Source organism: Enhydra lutris, unplaced genomic scaffold (genome assembly GCF_002288905.1).
Source record: "Enhydra lutris kenyoni isolate GAN:26980312 unplaced genomic scaffold, ASM228890v2 scaffoldscaffold51, whole genome shotgun sequence".
NCBI classification, from domain to species: domain Eukaryota; kingdom Metazoa; phylum Chordata; class Mammalia; order Carnivora; family Mustelidae; genus Enhydra; species Enhydra lutris.
This window is the reverse complement of record NW_019154135.1, coordinates 5,105,459-5,128,722: the sequence shown is the minus strand read 5'-3', so window position 1 is coordinate 5,128,722 and position 23,264 is coordinate 5,105,459. Positions and strand designations below refer to the sequence as shown.

The 23,264-nt window shown below is 43.7% G+C and overlaps 1 protein-coding gene across 1 annotated transcript in view; it reads right to left on the bottom strand.

Moving 5' to 3' along the window:
- Nucleotides 1–1,800: 1,800 nt before the first annotated feature.
- LOC111157033 (biliverdin reductase A) overlaps nt 1,801–23,264 on the bottom strand; it is a 38,353-nt gene continuing 16,889 nt past the window's right edge. The window contains exons 3-8 of the mRNA XM_022518238.1: nt 18,333–18,454; nt 16,460–16,579; nt 14,662–14,759; nt 9,854–9,961; nt 7,763–7,934; nt 1,801–2,147 (exon numbers count right to left, since the gene is read on the bottom strand). Of these exons, the coding sequence (XP_022373946.1) occupies nt 1,889–2,147; nt 7,763–7,934; nt 9,854–9,961; nt 14,662–14,759; nt 16,460–16,579; nt 18,333–18,454 (879 nt within the window). The 3' untranslated portion in view covers nt 1,801–1,888. The remainder of the gene's footprint in view (nt 2,148–7,762; nt 7,935–9,853; nt 9,962–14,661; nt 14,760–16,459; nt 16,580–18,332; nt 18,455–23,264) is intronic.

Sequence of the window (23,264 nt, the reverse complement as noted above, 5' to 3'; positions counted from 1 at the left end):
TGTAGTGCCTGATTTAGCAGAAATCCTACTAAGTCAGTTCTGTAAGAATCCCTACCCTTAGCATCTGATCAAATCCCTCATCCTCCACCCCTGGAATCTGGTCATGCTGGCCTGCCTTTAGCAAGAGCCTTATCAAGCTGATTTAGACAGAATCCCCCCACCCCTGATGTTTCCTCTTAGTAATTTTCCATCCTGACCCCCACCCTGCCCCTTGGCTACAAATCCCCCACTTACCCTGCCCCTTGGCTACAAATCCCCCACTTGCCCATGTTGTATTCGGAATTGAGCCTGGTTCTGTACTGGGGTCTGTTTTCTGCTATTGCAGGAGTCTGGAATAAACCCGGCTTGTACCACTTTACCGTACAGCTCTGGTTTTGACACCCATCCCCACCTCTAGGATCAAATATGGCCAACATTTTTGAAGCAGCAGAATTATCAGGCCCAAATGGGAGTTGCTATTGCACTATATTTTAATCATATTTGATGTTTGCCTCATGCTAGATGCTATACAGCACACAAAAATAGATACATTATTTCCTGGCCTCAAGGAATATTTGATGTGAATAATAAAACAAGAGAACCAACTGGCCAATATTTATCAAATTGTTTTACATGTCAAAGAAAGAAATACCCTGAAGGATTTTTGGTTTTTTATATTTAAATTTCTATATCTGTCTGCTTTATCTTATGGTATATGGTATAGAATAATGGAGATGGAGGTAGAAAATCAATGACTGCCTAGCTCTGGAACTGGTCAAACCTCACAATGGGGTGGTAGTAGGCAAAAGGTAAGAGGGAGACACTTACAAAGGCAAGAAATCTAACACAAGCTTTGAAGGAAATGGAACAGGACCACCAATGAAAGGAAAAGGCAGCCTCTTGGGAATCAGCTCTGCCTCAAGGTTAGCAGTCTCGCAACAGGAGCAATGAGTGTAGACAAGCCAAGGACTGCAAATACGAACACGTTTGTTGGGTCTCTACTGGCTGCCTCCTCCTTGGTCTCCAATTTCATTTCCTCCTGGCAGCCTTCCGAGTGCTTTAGCTACACTGGAAATCTGACCCACCACTCGCCTTTTAAACAGCACTCTTCAGTGCCTCTGCACAAGACCCCAGCTCCTTCCGCTGGCTTCCCGGGATCCCACGATCAGATTGACCCCTCTGGACTCCCTCCTCCAGACACAATGCCCCGGCAACACTGCTCCAGGGACTCACCAGGCCGCCTCTCATATCCTTTGCTTTGCTCGGGTCCTCTGCCGGAAAAGCCCTCCTATGCGTAACCTAGTTGTCAAGATCGGTTTGGAGGCTTTCCCTGAACCTTCCTGCAGATGACCGGGGGCGTATCTCCTTTCCTGGACCCATGACATTACAGTGACTGGTTGGCATGACTTGTTTCCTTTTGACACTGTGAGTTATCGAGGGCAGTGGCTAGGTCTTACTCACTTTTAGGATCCCCAGCACCTACCTTACTGACCCAGTGAAAGTCTGTTGGGGGAAATAAAATTCCTTCAAGCAGGGAGGCTCCAACACACTCCTCTGCAGTGGTTCCCAACATGAGTGGGGTTGAAAGGCTGGTTCTGCTTTTTCCTGTCTGGGTGACTTCAGACAAGGTTTTCTAACGTACTACTGAAAACAAACCTGGCCACAACCATCTGGCAGAGCCGTCGGGAAGAGTGAATGAAATTAGGTGAACCGTTTAGCCCAGTTCGACCAAGCGTGGTTCCTCCTTCGCCCCTACAACACGTGCCCCCAACTCGCAAATCTCACTCCCAACACAGCTCGGGACAGTAAACAAAAAGCCTGTTTACCCAAGACACGTTTAATTGTGAGACTCGAGATGAAGGCCAGCTCTTTGTAAAGAGGAAACTGTGGTCCCGCGTGCGTCCTCGGCTCACTGCTTGGAGGAGCAGTGCTTCTGGATTTCTTCCGCGAGCCAGAGGCAGTGCAGGATGCGCTTCTGCTCGGCCGCCAGCTCCTTTTCGGAGAACTGGCCCAAGAGTTTCTGGACAAATATATTTTGATCTTTCAGAAAAATATTCTTATTGACTCCAACATTCGGCATATTCTCCAGAGACCCAGATTTAAAATGGAAGCTTAAGTGTCGGTTTCGTTTTAGACCAGGCCCTTTCTCCTCGATCCAGGTGAGCGGACTGCGAAGACAAAAGAATCACAGACGTCAGGTCACAAGGGAGAGCCAGCAGATGCTCTCGGGCACCTGAGGCCCTGGTGACAGGTTTCATTTTGCTCCCATCTACCCGGAAGCTGCTGCTCCACAGAGAGGCCCCAGGGGGCATCTGGACCTTCACCAGCCTCCCCAAGGCCTCGGGGGATTGTTCCCAACTTTGCTGCCCAACGTCCTCCGCTGAATTTTGCCACCAGGCAAGGGAATTCGTTCAGTGATTTCTGTGTGAACATCACTTTGGTTTTTCCTTCTGAGACTGGCTTATCCGTAACTCTTTAAAAAGGTTTTTAACTCCAGTTGGTTAATAGACAGTATTTGATTAGCTTCCGTGTACAATATAGGGATTCAAAAATTCCGCACATCGCCCCATGCCAGTCACAGGTGAGCGCCTTCATCCCCATCACCTGTTTCACCCATCCCCCCATCCACCTCCCCCTCGCTCTCCCTCCCTTCCTTTCTCTCTTTCTCATTTGTCTTTATCCTGAGTCTCATACATAAAGGGATCCAGATAAGGGCTACAGGGAATGTATATACCACCTGAGATGGTGTGCAAAACTGTTTTTTCCCTGTGTTTGTGCATTTCAATGGAAAGAAGTGCTTTTGTCACATTCTCAAAGAAGTCAATGAGCCCAGCACACATGCCAGAAGCACCTGCCTGCTGATTAACAAAGCACCTGTTTCTGTTTCAAATCTGCTTCCCCCCCAGCTTCCTGCTACGGTCAGCAGTCACAAAACCCTAAAATCCAAATAGGACAGACTCCACTTCTCCAAAGTCCCTCCTTTCTCTAGGATTATCCTTTCTGTCTTTGTAGTAGGTCAAAGATGTGTTATCTGCTTAGTGAAACACAGAGAAATCTCCTAGGTAGGCTCTGACCTAAAGAAGTTCCACTGAATAAAATGACAGTAAAAAAAACACAAAATCTGCTTTTAAAAATATATTCTAGGGGCGCCTGGGTGGCTCAGTGGGTTAAGCCTCTGCCTTCGGCTCAGGTCATGGTCTCAGTGTCCTCGGATCCAGCCCCGCATTGGGCTCTCTGCTCAGCAAGGAGCCTGCTTCCCCCTCTCTCTCTGCCTGGCTCTCTGCCTACTTGTGATCTCTGTCAAATAAATAAATAAAGTTTAAAAAATATATATATATATATATTCTAAAAACAATATGGTACTTATTTAGGGATATTCTGGATGGAAAAAAAAATCCACGGTTCTTTCACCTAAATAAAACAATCTTCAACTTGAGATAATCCTTCCAAATTTTTGCCTATATGCAGATGGCATAAAATCATCAAGTAAAAATACTTTTTGATTATGCTGCTTCTACTTGTTTTACAATATTTGTATGATCCTAGGACGGTGTTTTGATTATTTTTTCGGCATATCATGCACAACTGATAATATTTTATTACTGCCAAATATTTAAGCCTCTTCAATTTTAAATTAACACGAATGCTCTGCATTCAACATCGTCGCACATATATACATGCATATATAGTTCCCCCCCCCTTTTTTTTTTTTTTAGATTTTATTTATTTGTCAGAGAGGGAGAGAGAGCGAGCAAGCACAGGCAGACAGAATGGCAGGCAGAGGCAGAGGGAGAAGCAGGCTCCCCGCCGAGCAAGGAGCCCGATGTGGGACTCGATCCCAGGATCCCAGGATCATGACCTGAGCCGAAGGCAGCTGCTTAACCAACTGAGCCACCGAGGCGTCCTTCCCCTCTTCTTCTTAGAACGAAGTTCTGGGAATGAGATGGCTTGTGGTTGGCCTCTGGCTACTTCTTTTTGCTTTCCCCTCCCTTTTCTTTTCCTAAAGCAAGAGTCAGGGTGAAGGACAAAGCAATTTTGTTGGACGACTGTGCTGATAGTTTTCAGTGTGAACAGGGAAGGTGTTAAATCTTGAGTACACTTCAAGTTCTCTAGCCTTTTCCTTTCCTGCCACCATTCCTCAGATGTCCTCTCTCCTCTTCCTTTGCGCTGCAATAGGTCAAGCCTGGGGTGGGCAGATTAGACCAGTGTCACTAAGGAAGAAGGGAAGCTACCTTTTGGGTTTTTCTGCCTCCAGACTGATGGTCCCCGGTATAGTTTAAGATTTAGGTATGAGGTCATAGGAAAAGGAAAAGGACCCAAGCAGGTCACTCAAGAATGTTTTGGGTGTTGGACAGAACTCAGGGCTCCCTTTGAGCTGGGAAAAGGGGTCCTCCCCTTTGGCTAACCTAGCTGCCCAAGGCCTACACTAGAGTGTGGAGGTGTGTGTTTAAGAGGAAGTACATAGAGGGGGAGCCAAGCCAATACCCATGTATGTAGGGAGACATCAGGAGAGATGTTGACAGAAAAACTTACTTATTTTCTGGTCCTGTCTGTGAAGAACTTGAAAAGCCCTGGTTTCCTAATCTCCTAGTCACGTTTAAGTGAGAATACTGAATGTTGGCACTTTATTGCCAGCTGAGGATGGGACCTGGTCCGCTCAAGCTCTGAGCCTAGACAACAGTTAGCTCCAGACATCCCAAACAAAAAACGCAAGCTTTAAACTCACAGAAGTCTTCTCCACGCTTCCTCTCTGTGAAACCTTCATTTGCAAATATCTGCATTTGTCAACTTGGGCATGGACCGGCTACAAAAATGCTTCCTACTTCTCACCCTCTCCAGGAAGGTCTTCAACCACATCCACATGCCCAGTATCAGCACAGGTCTGCCGGCCCAGCAGAGGCAGTGATTTTTAACAGTGCTCTCCCCCCAGGCCCGGAAGGACGAGCAGGCAGGGGAACGCATGGCTTCCATAGCACTCCTGCCAGCTGGTCTCAACACGACAGCTGAAACCTGTAACTGCTGTACGCTGACTATCCACATAGGATTTGGGTTAAAGAAGTATTCGGTGTCTTTTACGAAGTGTGAAAACCACCGGCAAGATGGAAAGAACACGGGCTTGAGAATCAGCTGCACTGGGGTTTCCTGGATGACCTTGGGATCTAAGACGGTGACATCTGCCCCGCTGGTGGGTGAGGACTGCCATAAGGGAAAGACAAGGCCTGATGACGTTTTCTAGGGTGTAACTTTCTTGTGTCCTTCCCATGCATTTTTGGGGAGAAGGTGTGACAACTTGGGGACAGGAGACAGGCTGCCTAAGTGTGACTCTCACACAATCACTTAGTTCTGTGCCCTTAGCAAGTTTCTTAACCGCTCAGAGACTCAGTTTCCCAGGTGTGAGTAATAACGCCACTTCAGAGAGTTGGTATAAAGATTATATGAGAAAGTCTTTGTTAAAGGGCTATGTGCCTCACACATACAGGAAGCGCTCAGTAAACATCCACTAGCACTGGCACAATGGGGATTCAAGTAACGATCTGTCTTGCTAATCCTCTTACTTTAACCTTTCAAGATCATGCCTCGTCTCCTAATGTGCAGTAACAACCCTGGAAGGACATTTTTTGCAGCTTTAGGAACTCTGGCCTGCAGACTGAGACAAGCTTTGGGGGAGACAGAAGAGCAGCCCACAGATCCCAAGCATTCCTCCCAGGTACTGTCAGCAGCTAAGACCGCATTCACGGGATAAGCCGGCTTTTCTTTGTCACGGGGCACACTCTACCAAGGGCCATGTAAGCCGAGCAGAAACCCATGTGCTTTGAAGAGCTGCAGGTCAGCTGAGCTTTCTATTCTGAAAGTTATTGAAATGATTCACGTATGAATCAATGATAGCCTATAAATCAAAAATTCATATTCAGGTCAGACAGAGAATCTAAGAGACAGTAGTTAAATTAGTAAACCACTAAAACTAAGGTGTTCCACCTCTCATCTAAAAAATTTGGTTATGCCTCAGACTTTTAAAAATAAATAATTTTTACAAACTCTTACAAAAAGTTGGTCTCCCTTTTTAAACATTAATTTCCATGGCCAGTTTTGTTTGTTTTAACTGAGGTATAGTTGACATTTAACATGATACGAGTTTCAGCCCCCAGCTAGTTTTTTTTTTTTTTTAAGAGTTTTATTTATTGATTTGAGAGAGAGAGTGTGAGCAGGGGGAGGGACAGAGGGAAAGGGAGAAGCAGGCTCCCCACTGAGCAGGGAGCCCAATCCGGGTCTCCATCCCAGGACCCTGTGATCACGACCTGAGCCAAAGGCAGACACTTAACCCACTGACGCCCAGCCCACGGCTAGTTTTAGAAGCACACAGGCTTTAAAACATTTCATAGTGTGATGACAAAAATTAACATTAATGCCATTTATTCACTGCTTTAACACTGGATACAAACTAGAGATATTCAAACTATTCTGATCCACCTATGAAAACTTCTCATGTCCTTCCATATAATGTGAAGTTTGAGGAAATGCAAAACATCAGATGTTTCCTCCACCGCAATTTCCTAATCAGTGAACATGAATACAGAGCGTACGGCTTTACCTCCGTGGTTGTGGTGGTGTGAGATTAAAAGTACAATCCGTGAAGTACAAAGTATTCTATGAAACTAAGAATTTATTATAATACAGCATTTGCCATCTGCCCCAGGCCCTCGCATGATGCTTGCCTTCGCAATAATGACATCTTGTTCCCTGTCTGACTCCTACTCAGATTTCAAGGCTGAGCAAAGCACCTTTTCCTCTGAGAAGCATCCCCTGACCTCTCCAGACTCCCTTTTCCTTAGTTTCTGCAGCACCCGCATGACCTCTAGCTCTTGCTACACATGCTGCGGGGACACTGAGACCACAGCCACCATTCTAACACTCACAACGTCGGCGTCAGGGCCAGGCCCCACCAGTGTGATTACCCCAAATGCGGCACTTCGAAGCTCTGCCTACTTTATCTGCATCTGTGACCTCTGCCTTTCCTTGCCCAGAGGAAACTCCTCAAATGGACACAGATCGGGCTTCATTCAGGAACTCAAATACTTTTCTCGTTTGGTCAAAACCCACCTGTTTCTTTTATTACCAAGAGACCCAGCTACCTGGAAACACAAACAGAAATGGTACAAAACACGTGCTGTTTTAAATATTTTACAGAGCCTCGGTGCTTTTCAAGGAAAACTATGAATGTGCTTTTGTTTTTAAAATACTTGGTATAAAAAAAAATAAAGAATTAGAACATTTTGGGAACAGTATGGCGGTATGATATAAAGCTGAGAAACAAAACTTTAAATTTTGGTCACACTGAGGGATGCCATAGGAAGCAAAGCAGGGTAAAACGTCAAGGGCAAGATCTAGGTAGTGGTTTTGGGAATTCACCGCAAAATTCATCCACCTTCACCGTACATCTGAAACTTTCAAAATAAGATGTTGGAAAAAAGTCAGGTCACGGAGGTCACTGGATTTCTGCCACTGTCTGTGTACTGCTTACCTGTGTGGCTTACACAACCTGCCCGAACTCTGTAAGCCTCTAGTTCCTTCCTGGCAAAGGGGCTCATGTCTGTCTTATTTACCTTCCAAGGCTGCTATGAGGACGAAAGGAGGCAACCGAAGTGAAACTCTAGCACCTGTTCTACCTACAAATGCAGACGGCCCTTCTAGAGTCGGGGCTGGGGGGCTTAGGCCCCCCAGGCTTTGTCTAGATTCACCTTTGTGGACACACAAGTTTCCTGCCCCTCAGTTTCCCACAACCTACCGTTTGTTCTCTGTCTCCAAGCACACAGTCATTTTCATATACTGATCTTCCTTTCGCTCTTCCAAAGTGGCGGAGACAAGAGAAAGCTCCCCGAAGAGGGAGACCAGCCAGGTCAGGCGAGAAATGCCACTGAACGCAGGGAAGCCAAACCGTTCTTCTTCCAACGGGCTAGCTGTGGGGAATGACAGATACCGTGGGACTGGGAAGGAAGGTGGCGAGCAGAGCGGGCTTGTGGGCAGGGGCCACAGCGGGGCAAAGAGACCTCACCTCCCAGCGTGCTGCACAACGCGACCACTGATAGTTAGTGCCTGAATGAAAACTCTTTCCTAGAAGCGTTTCTCTTCTGCCTTCTTTACTCAACTCCATTGTGTTAGGAGGAAAAGACATTTTATTGGAAACAGTCATCCATCTAGCCCACGGGATAATAAAAATATTTCATGCTTCTAATAAATATATATATTCGATATCTCCAGATATAGATATGGATATGGATGTATAGTTTGCAGACAGAACATATACACACTTACATTTACAAACATCTACACCCTCTTCAGTTAGTGACTTAAAGGTTTGTAAAAGAAGAAGAATCAAGGTCTATATTCCTATAAATACCATATAACTATCTGTATAAATGACAATAGGGTGAAGGCGCCGAGATAGCTATGAAAAAAACAGCAATACTTATAAATATGTCAAAAATCAAGAAAACTGATACAGTGTTGTTTCCTTAGTCTTCATAATCTCCTATATAAAAGTATATTCAAAAGAATATTGGTGTGAGAAATACGTGTGGCCAAGATAGTGCTCCTGACTGTCCCTGGCCCAAATTTTAAACATAATCCAAAGTTAAAACGCTACAGACCTGCTATGCTGTTTACAAACCACTGATTTCTTATAAATTGGAAACTGACTTGAAATCCCTAATTATGACTATGCTTTAAAAAAGGTAAGTTATAAGTAAAAGCCAACACATTTATCAGTTTCATAGACAACACAGTTCGAAAGCATGAGGACGTAGGCATCAAACTCACAAAAGAAAGACTTCTCCTCAGCGGCTCCCTCTCTGGTCTTATGCTTTACAGAGGACGAGAGCAGCCGTCAGATGTCTGAGCCATGAAGTCAGAGGCCTGAGCTCCGGTCTGGCTCCGCCACTCGGATGCTCTTGTCAACTCCGTGAAGCTACTCACATCTCTGATCTTCCTTTTTTTCCTGTATAATGCGGGTATTAATACCCACTTTATAGGATTTTCATATGAATTAACATGAACTAATGCATGTCCCATACTTAGCACAGCGCCTTGTATAGACAAATGGTTATTATTTGTTACAATGACTCTATCGTTAGTTAAACAATGAAGGTGGATTTCGAAATGATGTCCCACTGTTATTTTCTGGACGTTCATGAGGAGATGAATGGTTTTACCACTTAACAATGCCTGGCCACGTCAGGGTTTTGCTTCCATAAGGAGAGCCCTCAGGAGAAGTGGCCCAGTTACCTTAGGGTAGAGCCAGATAAGGAGTAAATACAAAGATAACCCCAGGAGCAGGAGCCTCAAGGATGCTCATTTCCTATTGCTAATGGAGCTACTCAAATAATGACCAACTTGACGTAATCAAATGTACAGTAGATCACATAGTCTAGCTGCAGCCGATGTCCTTGTAGCTTATTAGAGGCAGAAAGGGGCCATGCATATTCTATTTGCTCTGCAGAGAGAATAAAAATGTTCTCCTCCCCAAGAACCTGTTTCAGTCCATTTTGAACCTCCTATGGAAAAATCACCTCCAATTCGTTAAGATTTAACGAGGAAAATTCTACACCTAATAGGTTCGGACGGTAGCATTGGTCAGTTTAAGATTTCTAACATACTTTTTCACCTAAGGCCCACCAAGCACTTCAGTCTCATTTGAAGAAAGAAGAAAAACAGGTATTTCTATTGTTTGTGGCCACGTGGGCAGATAACATTAAGAGGCCTTCAGTCAGAGAGTCTTTAGCGAAAACGAATCCAAACACGCGAGAGAACTAGGTAAGAGCCCAGTTAGCCTGCTGGCCTCACCGGTTCCACATGACCTGTGACCCCACCTCGAACTGACCTGTGAAGAGAAGAGACCCTTTCAGCAGGTCCTTCCCCACCACTTCTTTTTTCAGGAATGCAAACTCCTCCATCAAGAGTTCAACGTGCTCCTCATGCAAGACCTTCCCTGTCATGACAAGAACGGGTGTAAAAAAGGCAGTCATCATCAGCTGTCATACGTGCATCCCAGATTCTAGATCTGTCTTTCCCCAGCACAGGACACAGAGACTGCGGAACCAGCCGGGGGACCCCGGTACCCTTACATACCCCAGCTGAAGGCGGTGCAAGTTCTAGGCTTGCCACAGAAATGGCAACCTAAGAACCCAAGATGGTACCCTCCTGTCCCAAAGGCAAGATTAAGATCCGGGAAGCACTAACTTCGCTTCTAGCCAGAAGGGGGCAGCGCAGCATAAAAATCTAAGAAACACAGAGCCAGCTAGGAATTGGCTTATTTACTACTTGTTACAACTTTATACCCTGAAACATAAATATTACCCCACACACATCCTATCCTTTGTTAATCACCGTTTCACTGGGTCTTTTTACAGGTTTGACTCTCTGGGCTCCACATATTAGTGATATCATATAGTACTTATCTTCCTCTGACTTATCTTACGTAGCATATTTTGCTCAAGATCTACCCATATTGTAAATGGCAGGACATCCTTCTTTCCCACAACTGAATATTCCATTTCGTGTACAGACCACACCTTTGTAAAATATTCATTGCCGGGCATTTGAGCTGTTGCTATCGTGAATAATGTGATAAATACGGGAGGGCAGAGATGATCTATAGAAACAATGACTTCACTGGCAACATGATGGCAATAAAATCATATTTTTCAAAGTGAATGACCTAAATGCTCCCATGAAAAGGTAAGGGTTAGCAGACTGAATAAAAGGACATGACCCATCTATATGCTATCTACAACAGACTCATTTTGAACCTAATGGTATATCCAGACTGAAAGTGAGGGGATGGTGAACCATTTTTCATGACAACAGACCTCAAAAGAAAGCTGGGGTAGCAATTCTCATATCAGACATCTTAGATTTTAAGCTAAACACTGTAGTAAGAGATACAGAAGGACACTATATCATTCTTAAAGAGTCTATCCAATAAGAAGATATAACAATTGTAAATATCTATGCCCCCAACATGGAGCAGCCAACTACATAAGCCAACTGTTAACCAAAATAAAGAAACATATTGAGAATCCTACCTTAACAGTAGGAAACCACAACACTCCACTCTCAGCAATGGGCAGATCATCTAAGCAGAAGATCAACAAAGAAACAAGAGCTTTGAATGACACACTGGACCAGATGGACTTCATAGATATATATATAGAGAGAGAATATTCCTCCCTAAAACAACAGAAGTCATTCTTCTCAAATGGACACGGAACTTTCTTCAGAATAGATCACATACTGAGTCACAAATCAGGTCTTAATTGATACCAAAAGACTGAGATTATTCCCTGCCTATTTTCAGACCACAATGCTTTGAAACTGGAACTCAATCACAAAAAAAAATATGGAAGGAATTCAAATACTTGGAAGCTAAAGACCATCCACTAAAGAATGTCTGGGTCAACCAGGAAATTAAAGAAGAACTGAAACATTCATGAAAACCAACGAGAATGAAAACACATCGGTCCATAACCTGTGGGATACAGCAAAGGCAGTACTAAGGGGGAAATACATAGCCATCCAAGCCTCACTCAAAAAAGCAGAAAAATCCTGAATACACAAGCTAACCTTACACTTAAAGGAACTGGAGAAAGAACAACAAATAAAACTTAAACCATGCAGGATAAGAGAAATAATAAAGATTAGAGCAGAGATCAATGAAATAGAAACCAGAAATACAGTAGAGCAGATCAACGAAACTAGAAGCTGGTTTTCTGAAAGAATTAAGATTGATAAACCACTGGCCAGAGTTATCCAAAAGAAAAGAGAAAGGAGCCAAATTAAGATAATTTTGAATGAAAGGGGACTACGAATAACCACGACTAACACCAAGGAAATAGAAACAATTATTAGAAATTATTATCAACAACTATATGCCAATAAATAAAGCAACCTGGAAGAAATGGATGCCTTCCCGGAAACCTATAAACTACCAAGACTGAAACAGGAAGAAATTGACAATCTGAATAGACCAATAACCAGCAAGGAAACTGAAGCAACGATCAAAAACCTCCTAAAAAACAAGAGTCCATGGCCTGATGGATTCCCCAGGGGAATTCTACCAAACATTTAAAAAATAATACCTATCCTCCTGAAGCTGTTTCAAAAAACAGAAAGAGAAAGAAAATTTACAAATTCGTGCTATGAGGCCAGCAGTACCCTGATCCCAAACCAGCCAAAGATCCCATCAAAAAGGAGAATTTCAGACCAATATCCCTGATGAATATGGATGCCAAAATTCTCAACAAGATCTTAGCTAACAGGATCCAACACACAGGATTACCCATGATGACCAGGTGGGATTTATTCCTGGGATGCAAGGGTGGTTCAACATTCACAAATCAATGTGACAAAAAACATTATTAAAAGAAGAGACAAGGGACGCCTGGGTGGCTCAGTTGGTTAAGCGGCTGCTTTCGGCTCGGGTCATGATCCCAGCGTCCTGGGATCGAGTCCCACATCGGGCTCCTTGCTTGACAGGGAGCCTGCTTCTCCCTCTGCCTCTGCCTGCCACTCTGTCTGCCTGTGCTCGCTCTTGCTTCTCTCTCTATGTCAAATAAATAAAATATTAAAAAAAAAAAAAAGAAGAGACAAGAACTATATGATCCTCTCAATTGATGCAGAAAAGGCATTTGACAAAATACAACATCCTTTCCTGATTAAAACTCTTCCAAGTGTAGGGATAGAGGGAACATTACTCAATATCATAAAAACCATCTATGAAAAGCTCACAGCGAATGTTATTCTCAACAGGGAAAAGCTGAGAGCATTTTCCTTAAGATCAGTAACCTGACAAGGATGCCCACTCTGGCCATTATTGTCCAACATAGTAAACCATAAGACACCTAGGAATAAACCTAACCAAAGAGGTAAAAGATCTATACTCTAGAAACTACAGAACATTTATGAAAGAAATTTAAGACACAAAAATTTGGAAAAACATTCCATGCTCATGGAGTGGAAGAAAAAACATTGTTAAAATGTCTATGCTACCCAGAGCAATGTATACTTTCAATGCCATCCCGATCAAAATACCAATGGGATTTTTCAAAGAGCTGGAACAAACAATCCTAAAATTTGTATGGAACCCAAAAAGACACTGTATTGCCAGGGAAATGTTGAAAAAGAAAACCAAAACTGGGGGCATCACAATGCCTGACTTCAAGCTGTAATACAAAGTTGTGATCATCAAGACAGCTTGGTACTGGCACAAAAACAAACTCAGAGATCAATGAAACAGAATAGAGAGCCCAGATGTGGAACCTCAATTCTATGGTCAACTACTCTTCGACAAAGCAGGAAAAAATATCCAATGGAAAAAAGACAGTCTCTTGAATAAACAGTGCTGGGCAAACTGGACAGCTATGTACAGAAGAATGAAATCGGCCATTCTCTTATTCCCTATAAAAAGATAAACTCTAAATGGGTGAAAGATCCAAATGTGAGATGGGAATCTATCAAAATCCTAGAGGAGAACATAGGCAGTAACCTCTTCAACACGGGCCACGGCAACTTCTTTCAAGGCATGTCTCCAAAGGCAAAGGAAACAAAAGCGAAAATGAGCTTTTGGGACTTCATGAAGATCAAAAGCTTCTGCACAGCAAAGGAAAGGTCAACAACACAAAGACACAACCCACAGAATGGGAGAAGATCTTCGCAAAGGACATTACAGATAAAGTGCTGGTATCTAAGATTTATAAAGAACTTCTCAAACTCAACACTCAAAAAACAGATAATTACATCAAAAATGGGCAGAAGACATGAACAGACACTTCTCCAAAGAAGACATACAAATGGCTAACAGACACATGAAAAAATGTTCAACATCATCAGCCATCAGGATTTCAAACCACTTTACACAGTGATTCGAACCACTTTACACTGGTTAGAATGGCAAAAATTAAGAAGGCAGGAAATAACAAATGTTGGAGAGGATGTGGAGAAAGGGGAACCTTCTTACACTGTTGGTGGGAATGCAAGTTGGTGCAGCCACTTTGGAAAATGGTATGGAGGTTCCTCAAAAAGTTGAAAACAGAGCTACCCTATGACCCTGCAATTGCACTACTGGGTATTTACTCTAAAGATACAAATTTACATAAGGAATTATGTAACATTCTTTTACATAAGCTTGAGAAAATACCTACCTCCAAGGGTTTCTAGGAGAATTAAATAAAATAACTTATAAAGTGCCTAGCAGAGTTCCCAAGTTGCTGGGATATAGTAAGTATTTGATAAATGATACTCCTCTTGAGAAACAGCACAAACTACAAAGTATGCAGATAAGACAATCAATTGGACATTTTTCCATTAGCAATGTAAATATCGCATGAATAACAGTGGAATAATATCATGACACTAGCGTAAGTCGATGCTAATTCATGCTTCTCATTAGAGTAAAAGCCGTAAGTCTCTCACAAAAGTTTGCAAATCCCCACTCATCCTTCCACCTTCTTAGCCCTCCACACACACCCATTATGTGTGCCTACAGGACAGGGGATGGCTAGGAGACTGGGAGCCCACGGGACATATCTGGCATAGGGCTGACTTTTAAAGGCATAAAGATGGTACCGAAGACATTTTACCTGCAGAAACTCTAAAAGAGGGTCCGTGTTCCACAGACAGACTATACGTTACCTTTCTGCTCTGCCAGCTTCCACAGGTCCCGAGCTGCTGCCCAAGACAGTGTCATGGGATATTCCACAAGGACATGCTTGCCAGCATTGAGGAACTGCCTTTGGAAAAAAGAGAGAGACAGAGAGAAAATGCACTTCAAGTAAGCGTCAGTAAAACGCCCTGCATGACAGAGAACGGACTGTGATAAATACATGTAAGTCTCTGGGTCACAAAGGAATGCAGATGAGAGTGGGGGCCAGAGGCTAACCTGTACTTCCCGTCACTTTCTCCTAGGCTAGAAGAAGTGTTCCGGTTATGTGTTCATTTGAACATTCATCCATTCACTGACTATACTCATCATTCATGACTACACTCATATAGTCAACTAGGTACACTTTGCCAGCTACTCTGGAGGAGAAACAAAAGACATTAACCTGTAAATAGCCTATTAACCCGTGGGAGCCATACACACAGCCTGCCACACCCATGAACAGCCAGGGCTGCCTCAGCCAGTCTGAAAAGGTTTCAGTATCATCTGACATGCGAGGAGGCATTTTCCAGGTGCGACCTACAAGATGAGGGTACGGAGATTTGTCCACTGGGGTCATGGCATGAGTTTCAGCACAGCCGGGGAGTAGACTACCGCAGGAGAGGGAAACAAGGTCATATAAGTAGCCGAGAGCCTGACTGTGCAGAACCTAGAATGCTCTGCTCTGAAGTTTGGATTTTATTCTCCAGATACTCCTAAGGTGCAAACATTTATAAACTGAGAACTACAAAATCATCTTTTTAAGGAAATACACTCTGGTGCCAAAGTAGGGTAAAGGGAACCAAGGAAAGGTGTTTCTTTCCACACTGGAGCTGAAGCGGCCAGGAGGGAGCAGCCTGTCCTGGGGAATGGCACGCGGGCAGCTGCGATTTAATGTAGGGACCGAGAAGGGAAGTGAGACTCGGGGGAGTGGCTGGAACCGCCTTGTCAGCTGTCAGGTCGGGCGTGGGGCTCCCCCTTCCAGGCACAGTCCCCCCAAAGGCTTGAAGGGCTCTAGGCTTCGCATCTGAAGGTGCGGCAGGGGGAGGTGTCACTTCTCTTGCTTTATAATGTCATCTGCCCTCTCCGATGTCACCACTACCTTCTTTCTGCACCTCTCTCATGGCAAAAGCCGTTCATATTAAAGGAACTCTTGGAGATACTTAAAATATTAAAAGCACAAAGGATACATTGGTGACAGCTGATCCAAACTTAGAAAGGATTACAACAATTTGCCCAAGCGCCATGAAGATACTGGCTCCGCCTCCCAGTATGACAAGAGGCAAGCACTATTCAATCTGCTGTCAATGAATTCTTCTACAAAGAATACCCTTCAATTCTTTGTATTATTTTAAATTATAGTATACCAAATAAATATTAGTTTGACGTAGTTTTCATTTTCTTCCACATTTGTAACTCATAGTTAGAGTTTTTAGCTTTTTGACAATTTTTTAATAGATTTTATTTATTTACTTGACAGACAGAGATCACAAGTAGGCAGAGAGTCAGGCAGAGAGAGAGGAAGAGAAGCAGGGTCCCTGCTGAGCAGAGAGTCTGATGCGGGGCTCGATCCCAGGACCCTGAGATCATGACCTGAGCCGAATGCCGAGGCTTTAACCCACTGAGCCACCCAGGTGCCCCTAGCATTTTGACAATTTTTAAAGGTGATGGCTCCACTGTGAGTTTCCCCTTCAGTTATTAAAATTTCTTTAAGAGATTTCAGTTTGCCCCATCATTTTTATGCTCCTGCACTGCTGTGCAAGGTAAGGACCACTGACATTGAAAACCCACCTGATATAGTCTTCGTGGCTAGAGCTCTCACTGCAGATATAAGCGACCTCAACCTCTTCACTGGAAAGAGCATCTTCCAAGGAAATCTGCCGGACTTCATCAATGTTCCCAAGCTCTCGTCTATTTGAGAATAACAAAAATGCAACACAAAAGTCCACAACATATCCAATAAGTGAGCACCATCCTTTTCCTCGCCTCCCAACTATGTCCTGGTAACCAGCTTTTGGAAATGAAGAAATTAACTCCCTCCCTGCCTCCCAATTCCAGGACATTACCCGCCACAGAGTGAGAAATACAGGTTTAAGTCAAGAGACCTGGCATTGAGTCCCGACACTACTGCTAACAGCCTGTAGGACCTGGCAGTCTTTGAATTAGTCTGTCTCTAAAATGAAAACAACTGCTCTCCTTTTATCACAGGAGAAGTGGTCTCGAGGACCACTAAGCACTAGGACTATCAGACTTCACTCACAGTCTAAGAGAAGAAGGAAGACACACATGTAAATATGTAAGCTCAACACTACACGAACATGAGAGCTGTCATGCTTGGTGGTTCAGGTGGGTAGTTCAATTAAGGTGAGGAACATCTAATCTAGGGTTTTGGAGGAGGCTTCCTGGGGGAATGGTAGGACTTAGCAAGTTGGATGTAAGAAACAGGGCACGTGAGAAGGGGAACAGTGTGATAAAGGTAGGGGTGCTGTAAAGCAGGGGGTGTGAGCTGGCCATCTTCCCATACGACTTGAGTAGTTTAGAAGACGTCACTATATCAAGCACAGCAGCCAGCTAGCAGAGGACTGGGGTTTAAGGGACAAGGAGAGGCCCCACTTCAGCCTTGAACCCAACTGTTGTGTTCAATCCAGCTTCAGGTAGGGCTGCAATGGGAGTTACAGCGCTGGTGAATAGTCATTTTGATCTCCCATTTATGTGCAAGTACCTTCGACTCTTACTGAGGGGAGAAGACTGACCAAGGGCAGATTCCTACCACTTCCGGGTCTCTCTAGTGCCCCGGATGGTCTGTGTGGACCATCACAGTGGTTAACCACGCTTTGTTTGATATTTCTAAAGCATTAAAAAGCAGAGAGAGGTACCTAGGTTGCTCCCCACCCTCTCTCCTCAGCCAACACAGTGCCTACATCTTGTTCACAATTAACATGCATAAATGACCTTATACTATGTGAGTTTGGTGACTGGCGTATGTAAGGAAGTGGTGAGTGGTGGAGGAAGGGACTGGGTGAGTGTGGGTCAGAGAAGAAGAAACACAGTGAGAAGTTTGATTTTGATTGAGTTACAGGAGATAAAAGTGAGGCTCAAAATTACCAAAGGGAAAAGAATACATGTTGCTTAGATGATGGGCTTTGGAATCAAACAGACGTGTATTCAAAGTTAGGCCTTAGACTTTCTAGCTGTGTGTCCATAGGCAAATTATATAACCTTTCTGTGGCTCAGTTTCTTTATCTGTAAGCGGGGTTCATAATGCTATCTGTATCAAATAGCTGGTAAGGCTTGTAAAGCCCAGGGCCACTGCACGGATGGCTATGACGATAACTGATACAATGATTAAATGGCACACACTGATGGCCTTCTTTCAGGCCAAGCCACCATGTGTTCACTGTGCCCCTTGTGTCACCATCAGGCCCTACTCTCATCTTCCCTGCCTTTGTCTTCGCTGTATATCCCCACTGCAGGTCCAGGACTCCGGCTCCCAGACTCATCCCAACTTGCGATCTAGTGGGGTTGACCCTGAGCACGGTTCCCTGGAATGACCCCAGAGCTGGCTCTCTCTCTTCCTGGGTCTGGAGAAGCTCTATGTCCCAAGCCCTAATTCACCTCATTGGTTTTGCCACGAATTACAAGGCACAGGACAAATGCCAGCCACCTGGACACGAAGCCAATCAGGTTCAGGAATGCCGAGGAAGGATGTGGATTCCGCAAGTCCCTGATCCGCACAGAGCCGGCTCTGCCAACGCCAACCACCACCACTCCGAACTTCCTCTCAGGCTGAAATATAAGGGACCAAGGAAGGATTTTTAAAAACAGTAAAAGCCTCTAGCAGAGAACAGCAAAACAAAGACACATCAGCAGGACCAGTAGAGTCCAGACAAGGGAGGAAAAGAGCCGACCCAGAACACACATGAAGCCGTAGCATATGGGGGGGACTAAGACACTCCCTGAGCTGAGAGCCAGGGGAGCAAAGAGCTCTACCCAGCATATATTTCTTTTTTTTTTTTTTAAGATTTTATTTATTTATTTGACAGACAAAGATCACAAGTAGGCAGAGAGGCAGGCAGAGAGAGAGGAGGAAGCAGGCTCCCTGCTGAGCAGAGAATCCAACACGGGGCTCCATCCCCGGACCCTGAAATCATGACCTGAGCTGAAGGCAGAGGCTTTAACTCCAGCACATATTTCTAGAGAAGCTCTGACAGTGTCATCCACAGAGAAGGCTCCTCACACTTAGCGTTCCATTTCCACCACCACCTCTCCAACGATGAGAGATTTCCCTCTTTAAGTCGTACCTCTGTACTCCCTGAATCCTTCCTCCAGGGGGCATGCAATCTGATACAGAAGGGCTCATTCTTTTTTTCTTTTTTTTTTTTTAGATTTTATTTATTTATTTATTTATTTATTATTTTTTATTTCTTTTCAGCATAACAGTATTCATTGTTTTTGCACCACACCCAGTGCTCCATGCAATCTGTGCCCTCTCTAATACCCACCACCCGGTTCCCCCAACCTCCCACCCCCCGCCCATTCAAAACCCTCAGATTGTTTTTCAGAGTCCATAGTCTCTCGTGGTTCACCTCCCCTTCCAATGTCCCTCCACTCCCTTCTCCTCTCCATCTCCCCTTGTCCTCCATGAAGGGCTCATTCTTAGATGCTGCCACCCAGAACTCGGGGCAAGCCAGGAGCGGTCACCTTACTCAGACTCCCCACTACAGCTTCCGACTTCCAGCCGACTTCTCGGGTAAGCTTACCCAGTCAGTATTTGGGTGGACTGCGAGGGGCTGTATGCAAATAGTACCAGAGTGAAAAATCAAGTCGATTCTTAAAGTTTCAGAGCCTCTCAATTCATCCAAACTGATAGAAATGACCTCTACACAACTCTCGAACCCAGTCCTCCTTGGATGTCTCTGAGTGTAGAAATGGGAATCTCATCTTGGATTCACCCCTTCCTGCCACCCGTGATATGTGTCTGTCACCATTTCCCACTGATTCTGCCCCTCCCTGTGTCCGCAGCTCTAGGGCTGGCCCAGGATTTCTTTGCCTAAATCACCTGGTCTCACTCCTTCCAATCCCATCCTTCCCATGCATCGCCCACAGGCTTCCCAGAGCAGCTGCTTGAGATAAAACTGCAGTCCCTCCCCTGATTAAAGCCCTTCGTTTCCCAACTGTTATTGGCTGACGGTGTCCTCCCAAAATTCATATATTGAAACCCTAACCCCTAGTATGATGGTATTAGGAGATGGGGCCTATGGGAGGTAACTGGGTTTAGATGAGATCATGAGGCAGAAGCCCTCATGCATGGGATTAGTGCCCTTAGACGAGTCACAAGAGATCTTGCTGCTTCTCTCTGTGCTCTGCCCAGATGTCAGCAGTCTGCAACCAGAAGAGAGCCTCAACCAGAGCTTGACCATGGAACCTGATCTCAGACTTCTTCTGGAACTGGAAGAAATAAATTTCTGTTTTTTATAAGCCATCCAGTCTATGGTACTTTATCTGCTTTCAGAGCAGCCCAAACTAAGACACTGGCTAAAGATAGAAAAATACTGAAGTCCAAGTTCTTTAAAAAAAAAAAAAAAAAAAAATGCTGAATCATTATGCTGTACACCTGAAACTAATATATTCTTATATGTCAACTAAATCGCAATTTAAAAAATACTTTAAGATGGAAAAAAAACCTCTCTGGCCCTTGGTGTTCATGGAACAAAAACATTAAAAATATTTCATTCTCTACCGCAGTCCCTCACCCAAGGTGTAGTTCCCTCAGATTCTCCCATCTCAGTAAATGCCACACCATTCACTCAGTTGCTGAGGTCCCTAAACTTGGGAATTATCCTTGCCTTTTTCCTCTGTCCCCCATTCCATACCCAATTCATCAACAAGTTGTCAGGATCCATCCATAAGCCTTCTGTCTACTTCTGTCCATCTTCATTGCTACCCCTTAACCCAAGTCACAACCTCATCCATTCGACAGTTCCAGCAAACTTTCTAACTGGTTCCCTTGCTTTACTCTTTGCCCTATTCTGTCTACTCTTCATACAGCAGCAAGAATGATCTTTAGACTAAATATAATCAGTTAATTATCTGCCCCTCCCCACCCACCTCCCAGGTTTCAACTCTCTGGAGGCCACCTGTTATACTCAGAATTAAGCCCAAACCACTTGCTGTGGTCTACAAAGGCCTTTGTGATCTGGCTCCTGCCTATTTCTCTAAGCTCATCTCCTAGCCCTCTCCCTCTTGTCACATTGGCCTTCTTAAGTAAACCATACATGCAAAGGCCCTCTTTTAGCATGTCACAGTCATTTTGTACCTCAGGGCCTTTGCATGTATGGTTTACTTTGAAAGGTATCAGGCTCCAGGGATGTATTGTGGACAGACCCTGCTCTTAACAGAGATCTTAAAGAAGGAAGAGAGCAAACAAGTCAACACATGAATAAATGTCAGGTGATAGTGTGTACTACCAAGATAATGAAGTGGGGTAAAGGGCATAGAGGGAGATTATAGGAGGGGATGCTTTGGTTTTGAAGGGGTGGTGAGGGAAAGCCTCTCTGAGGAGGCAGCTTTGAACAAAGACCTGAATAAACTGAGTAGATGACCCACACAGTTATCTGGGGGCAGATGAGGCAGAAGGAGGCATTCTTTCAAAGGCTTCAAGGGGGGCAGATACCTGCAGGGCTTGGAAATAGTGGATCCAATCATAAAACATTCAACAACACACGTCTTGTACTTAAATATGAAAGTGTTAGGGTAACTGGGTGATGGAATTAAGGGGGGCAGGGGATGTAATGAGCACTGGGTGTTATAAGACTGATGAATCACTGAATTCCACCTCTGAAACTAATAATACACTATATGTTAATTAATTGAATTTAAATTTTTTTTTAAAAGGCAATTTAAAAACAAGCAAGCAGAAAGGCCAGAGTATTAAAATAAAAACAACCATTTTGGTTGACTGCATTAAAAAAAAGAAGAAAACATAAAGCTGTCTGGTATCTCCCATCTCTCTCTTATCTTAAAACTTTTCTTCTTTATATAATACTTATCACTTAAATATTTTAAAACCACTTTTGTCTGTAAAATTTAAAAACAAATATTTAATAAATAAATAAGAGTGTAGGAAAATCTTTACCAAAGACTTCTTTACCAAACATTGAGGACTTCCAAACTTGGCTCTGTCTACTACTTCTGGCACCTCTCCCACCGCGTACCTTTAGACTTCTAACTTTCCAAACAATTGCAAAGTATGTAAAACTTTGTACATTTGCTACCTTTAAGCCTTTGCAAATCCTGTGTCCCTTGAGCTCCTCCCTACTGCCCACCTGTAAACCTTCAAAGCTTTGAAGACCTGGGCATCTTATGAAGCCCTTTCTGATGTTATTGGTTATTTTTTTTGCATCTAATAAAATTCACCCATTTTAGTAAATGTCTATGAGTTTTGACCAACATACAGTCATATTACCACCACAAATCAAGATATAAAATAGTTCTATCATCCTCCTCCAAAATTACTTATGCTCCTTTGTAGTCAAACCCGACTCCCACTCCAGGCAACCGCTGTTTGCTTACTCTCTCAATAGTTTTGGCTTTTCCAGAAAGTCATATAAATGAAGTCATACAATATGTAGTGTTTTGAGTCTGGCTTGAACTTAGCACAATGCATTTTTTATCTACGTTGTTACATGTATCAGTAATTTCTTTCTCCTTCTTCTTCTTCTTCTTCTCCTTCTTCTTCTCTTTTTTTTTTTTTACTAAGTAGCAGTAGTTTACTGTATGAATATACAGATATGTTTATCCATTTGACAAATGAAGAGCATTTCTCATGCTCCCATTTGAATGAATTCATAATTTATTCTATTATGAATAAAGCTGCTATAGTCGTCATTGACTAGTTTTTGTGTAAATTTTTTTTTTTTTTAATTTGTCAGAGAGAGAGAGAGAGCAAGCACAGGCAGACAGAGTGGCAGGCAGAGGCAAAGGGAGAAGCAGGCTCCCTGCCGAGCAAGGAGCCCGATGCGGGACTCGATCCCAGGACGCTGGGATCATGACCTGAGCCAAAGGCAGCTGCTTAACCAACTGAGCCACCCAGGCGTCCCAGTTTTTGTGTAAATTAAACATGGTTCTTATTTAACTTAGGTAAATACCTGGGTATAAGAGTGCTGGGTCATATTTTAAGTGATGTGTTTGAGACTTACAGTAAATCATATGTTATGTTTGCTGGGTTTTATGTCACACGTAGATTTAACTTTATGAGAAATTGCCAAACTATTTACCAAAGTGAATCCTGGAATGACTCTATGTACTATTTTGCATTCTCATGCCCAATGTCGGGGTTCCACCAACATCTAGTTCTACCAGGTTTTCTTCTCACCAACATCTAGTACTATCAGGTTTTTCTCCTCCTTTTCATTCTAGCCATTATAATTGGTATGTTGTGATATCCGTGGCTTCTACTTACATTTCCATAATAACTAGTGATGTTAAGGGCTGTTTCATGTGCTTATCTGCCATCTGTATATCTACACTGGCGATGTGTCTATCCAAATCATTTGCAAACTTCTATTTGGTTGTTTTCTTATTATGTGAGTTTTTA